General features: G+C 34.2%; 1 protein-coding gene across 2 annotated transcripts in view; it reads left to right on the forward strand.

The window, feature by feature from the left end:
* The window catches only part of Zeb2 (zinc finger E-box binding homeobox 2), a 127,203-nt gene that overhangs the window by 115,531 nt on the left and 5,672 nt on the right, over window positions 1–6,000 (forward strand). For both annotated transcript variants that reach the window (XM_087197510.1, XM_087197508.1), the window contains exon 9: window positions 318–498. In XM_087197510.1, coding sequence (XP_087053636.1) covers window positions 318–498 — 181 coding nt within the window. The remainder of the gene's footprint in view (window positions 1–317; window positions 499–6,000) is intronic.

Below are 6,000 nucleotides of genomic sequence, written 5' to 3' on the forward strand. Positions count from 1 at the left end.
AATGTTCATTCACAGATATTTCCTGATACAAAAAAGGAAAGATTTTAGAAAGATTTGTGAGGTTTCCCACCTTTAGAGTTGACTGTTCTCTGTCCTTGAAAAGCAGCAAGCTCTACCACCTATAGCAAAGAAGGTTATATTGTTTTTTTAAAATGTGAGACCTCGTATGTTTTTCAGGGAAGTCGTTAGAAATTTTTTAAAACTAGATCAATCTACAGCAAGTAGTTTTAAGGTTCTCTAAATGTTGGCTTATGCAAAGCTGTTTGGTATAAACACAAAGACAAGAGACTAAATTGAACTATGTGATTATGTCACAGGGAGAATTGCTTGATGGAGCACAAGACTACATGTCAGGCCTAGATGACATGACGGACTCCGATTCCTGTCTGTCTCGAAAGAAGATCAAGAAGACAGAGAGTGGCATGTATGCATGTGACTTATGTGACAAGACATTCCAGAAAAGCAGTTCCCTTCTGCGACATAAATACGAACACACAGGTATGAGTGACTTTGACTAGCTAGTTAGAGCTTCTCAGCCGGCTGTACATTTCATAATATTTAATGAGTACACTTGTGCAACATAAGATGTAACATATGCTGATACCTTCAACAAGGAAGAAATAATGCTTTTGCCTAGCTCAGTAGGACTTTTTGTTGCCTGTTTATTGGATCATTTATGTGTTTATGAGTGTGCTTATCTTCATATCTTTCCAGTTAATCTGTAAGACAAATTCACAGATCATATCAAGGGAATATTTAAATGGCCAGCACAATGAAATGGCATGACACAAGCTAGTTATTTAAAATATCTTCAAATTCTTAAGGTGTGATGAACCCATATGTGTAAAAATAGAATAATAAATCTGATCAATTATGTGCTAGTCTCATCATCCAAGCACCAAGTCAGCCATAATTTGGTAGTTATTTTGTTTGGTTCTTGTAAAAAACCACATTTTGAATCAACTAAAAGTGTTAGTATTTCATAAAAGACTATTAATAGACCAAACGAGCTACGGAATCTACCTATATTTGGAAGAACAAAAGAAAACTTTCTAAGTTTAATTAGTTTATCATCTAATCATACATTACTAATCAGGAATAATTATAAAGAGTTGTTAAAACAATAGCCTCATTTTTCTCTATGAATAAAGAAATAGTGGGTTAATTTAAAAAGAGGAAGTACTATGGCGTAAAGCAATCGTATTTCCCTCCCTCCCAGATCCGACCGCTAGCTCCGTGGTGGAGCTCCACCTGTGTTCTCCCTCAGTCTTCCTCTCACATCCTGAACAACATACCAGCCTCCTGCCTTCCCCTAACCCATCTCCAAGTCTTCACTAGAAATTTGGCATGTGTGACTGGCCCTGGGTGAGAAAAGAGTGTAGGATCTCAACCAAAATATTGGCAAGAGGAAAAAAGAGAGAGAAAGTGTAAGGAAATATCTCACATTAAACTAGGAAGTCTAGCATCAAACATTCTCATAAGAAGGAAAAAAGGAACCTAAGATTAATACTTTCTGGAGAGAAGTGATAGGCAAAAAGGGAGGGGGGTGAAAACAGTTCCTGCTATGTTTCCACTGCCCACCCTTTTTAGAGACCAGAAACTATCCTTGGGTAGTACTTTGTACCCATCACCATCATTTCTGCCTCACTGAGCATGTTGTGGAGGCAGCAAAAGTAACCAGAATCAAATTGGGTTGGGGAAAGGTGAGAGATTTCTGTCAATTGACTGTTGAGGAACAAGGAAATGGTGGGTGAGTTTGGTCAGTTAAATGTTGATGAGCACAAAGCTGACAAATAACAGTGTTCTGACTCCAACCAATCCGGTTTCCTTTCTCTCCAACCGTCTGATGTTCCTTATAATTATTTTAAAAGTTCAACTAAGATATTTTAACAACAATCCATATTGAATAACAAATCCAGATATTTTTATATTTGTGTGAAATTTTGAAACATCATTTGTCTTTTATTATAAATATTTTCTACATTAGTCGTTTATTATAGATATTTTCATTAGTCCTAAGACTTATTTTAGCATTTTCAGAGTAGATTTTTCATATCTACATTTGTTTTAATATCTTAAGCAACTTCAAATATATTCTGTATTTTCTTATTCACCTTTAAGAGGCACATCCCTGAGGGAATCTTTCCCTCTCTGACTGGTTTTATCATATGACTATATGCAAATTCTATCATGTACTACACGGTGAGTGTAAGACTTTTATTTTAGTGATGGCTACCATACATATTAACACCCAGTCAATGTATTTATTTCAATAGTCCATAACTTCATAGACATATAGTTGAGAGACCCAAATATTGACAAACACAAATATATATAATTAATTTGAAAAAATAAAAATAAAATGTTCTGGTCTTTACAATGTGAGATTTGCTATGTAGAAACATTGCCTAGCAACTGGATGATAGCTATCCGATGGCTTCTCTAAACTTGTGATTAATTATCCCCTTGTTGATTTCCTATCTTATCAAGTTTCCAGTGTTTTAACTTGTTGGTCTCTTGACCAAACACCTCATGATATTACTACTGTCAATGTATTAGTTTTCATCCAAGTGAAGTTCTTCATGAATTTTCTATCATGATGATGTATGTGGAAATTTAGTCCATTTTCTCATCCTAATTGGTTCCTATAAGCCTTTAATTTGTTTATATTAATCTTTTGAGCAATCTTTTGAGAATGAATTAATATGAATAATGTAAGAGAGAACTGTCTTGGTGTTGACTGATTCTAAGTTTTGGAAATGAAGTTAAATTGTCATTTGATTATTATGTATTGATTACGACTGTATTGTTGATAAAGCGTTTTTCATATGTGTCTATGAGCGTCTTGTTCTTGAGATCTTGTACTCTTTTGCCACAACCTATTTTAATTTATTTCCTAGGCAGATACCAAAGTCATAATGCTTAATTTTTCTTACTAATGGCTTACTGCTTGCTTTTCTTTACTTGGACCAAGGACTAGGACAGAGGAAGGAAACACTATGTAAATACTGACTTCAATAGGATTGGTTGTCACAAGAACTATGGAATAAAAAATCTGAAACTGCTGTTAGACACTGTTAAGAATGCATTTGTAGTCCACTAAAATTTAAATCTGACATTTATTGAGTGCTTTTTCTATTGAGATATTGTGGTAGGTGCTTTTAAACCCACCTTATTTAGAAAAGTAATAAAAATGTTTCTACTTTTGAGTAAAGTCGTAAATTTTCAATAATTTTATTTCTCAGCTATCGATTTTTATACCACAAAGGCTTCCAATCAAACCTTATTAACTTTGATTATCATTCTAGCTAGCAAATGAATCATGAACCTAGATACTAGAGAAAAAAATTTACCCTAAAATTTTTTCATTCACTCAGTATCAATTTTGGTGTTTTTCTGAATCTTACTCATGTGGAAATTTAATTCTACAACATCCTGATTTGAATCAGGTAAACAAATCAAGCAAGTTAAAAAGAGATGAATGTCCAAGTCGCTTCCTATTTAAATTGATTTTGTTAAGTACTTACTAGAGAAACTTCTGGAAATTACTATATATATATATATATATATATATATATATATATATATACATTCTCACCAGTTCAGTTCCCAAATTTATACTTTCCATGGCATCATAGCTGAGTACTTTATTCTTTCAGTTTGCTAATTCATAATACAGAATTAATATATTTCTATTATAAAATATTCTGTTGAATGAATTTTCTGAAAATGAATTGTCTGAAAGTGAACCACAGAATAGTAATACAACAACAGCAGGTTTAGTGGGCATATGTCAGGCATTCCCAATAGGCTTCAAAACCTGTACTGTTGAATGTCTTCTTTCTCTCAAGACTCTGTTCTGTGTTTTGTTGCTTTGGAACAAATTGTAATGGTCATTCAAAATTATTCACACATTCTCCCCCGCCAAGTTACCTAATTAATTGATCTTTGTGCTCCTGAGCTGATGAAACATTAGCATCCAAAAGAAGTTGCAAGATAGTTTTGCTCATGTGCTCTGTCGTAACTACAGCACCAAGAAATTTTTCATATGCAATTTATTTTCTCTCCACTCAGATTTATTTCTTCCATGTACGCTGCTCCTGATGCATGCATCTTGCTTAAACTTGGGGAATTATTGAACATGTATTAATGAATAAGAATAAAATGATCTAACATTAATTGAGTGCTTACTATGAAATCCTTGTACTAAACATATTACATTCACTGTCTCCTTTACTGCTTCTAGCCAGTCCACAAGTTAGGCCCCCAAATGATTGTCTTTTGCCTGCAAGGACACTGGTCCTCAGAGAGGTTGACATGTGTGAGACTGTAACACAACCAATTGTAAAAGGCGGATTTGAATCCAGGCAATCTGATTCTAAAACCCATCTTCCCTATTGAACAATGTGTCATTCTATCCCTATGGATGAATTGCTACTGCTACAAATGTCTTACCCTTTCTCCTATTAGCACCATTTTCCTAAAAGTGCAAGTACACACGAGAGAGACCAAATTCATAACATAGCAACTTGAAGTTCCCTAGAAGGAAAAATAAGACAAAACAAAACAAAAACCTCGTGTCTTTTTCCCAAACACACTTCTGCTTTCTGTCACATTACCTTTGCACCATGGTGGTCTTCTTGATTGGAAAAGTACACTCTCCCCAGACCCCTGGCACTCCACTGCAACTTTCTGTTATCCAGTTTACCTTATTCAAAACATCTTTTCCAAAAGTTAAAGAAAGGTTCTTGTGGAGTTTGAATTAGACTTTTTTCTTCAAACTATTAGCTGTCTTAATGTAGGTTAGTAAAATTTTCTTTATTTTCATACAACTACTAGTCACCAACAAATATCTGATTTCTCCGTTTTCAGGTAAATAACTTCTACTTATATATGGTAACTTACCACACTAAATCATCACTAAATCATCACTTTATTTTACTGGAAGTAAAATAAAGATCGTTAATGACCAACATATTGCATTCAAGAGCATTTTCTAAATAGTAGCCTGCCCTGGAGGCATTCAATAACATTATTAAAGGTATTTGATTACTAATTGAGATTATATATCACCCTATAGCTGAATACCTGAAGTGTGTAGAATGGGTTCCTAATCTTATAACATGACACTTAGCAAATGAAAATGGGGTTGAATCTACTAATGCTGGTATTTAATTCAATTTGCTGAAATGTAAGTTCTGTATTAGGAAATAAAAGCACACAGTGCTTCATGTATGTTATGATGATATAATAGTGCTCTACAGGACACATTTCTGAGTTTAACTCTGGAGCATCAGGCTGATAAAAAAAAAATTTTGTTGGTTCTATTTTGGAAATAAAGTTTTTTAAAGTATGGCAGCTATGGAAGATGTTGAAGGCATTCCAGTGCTATTTGTGGCCTGGAATCAACCAGATGTGTTTAGGCTTGGCAGTGGTTTCAAGTTCCAAACTCTGGTTAGAAACTGCCTGGAATTCCAAAGGAAATACACCATTCTCTAGCTGAAGAGTATTTTAACACTCAACAAGTGGCTGATAACTCGTGGAAAATGTTAGAAGGAAAACACTATTTGGAATTAGTTCAGCCTCCATGACATACATCTTTCTAATTTGTATTTTCAGATGGTTTCTTCTCAAATTTTTATTCATACACACATGTGATCTATAAGATATTCTTAACATCTTCTTTGCCTCTATTTCTGTTTCTTTCTAACTTGGCAGTTTGCTTCTGTTTAAGACCTAAAGCCCATTTTCAAAGCAAGTAACTCATGAGGTAATAAGCAGAGGGTATCCATGCCAATGCCAGCAATGATGCCATCTTTATTACTCTTATACAAGCCCTTGTTTTAAAAATGTAAGGAGGAGAATTACCTGATGACAATCAATATGTGCTAGAGCACTAGAAATGTCGTGTTTCCTAGGACATTTTTGAAAGCACAAACTTCCATTTTAAGAGTTTTCCTCCATCAGATTTGTAAATTCTTCTAGTCTGTTAACTGCCCT

This window comes from Heterocephalus glaber, unplaced genomic scaffold (assembly GCF_053883595.1).
Source record: "Heterocephalus glaber isolate CG9 unplaced genomic scaffold, H.glaber_assembly_v1.0 deba00000347, whole genome shotgun sequence".
Classification (NCBI taxonomy): domain Eukaryota; kingdom Metazoa; phylum Chordata; class Mammalia; order Rodentia; family Bathyergidae; genus Heterocephalus; species Heterocephalus glaber.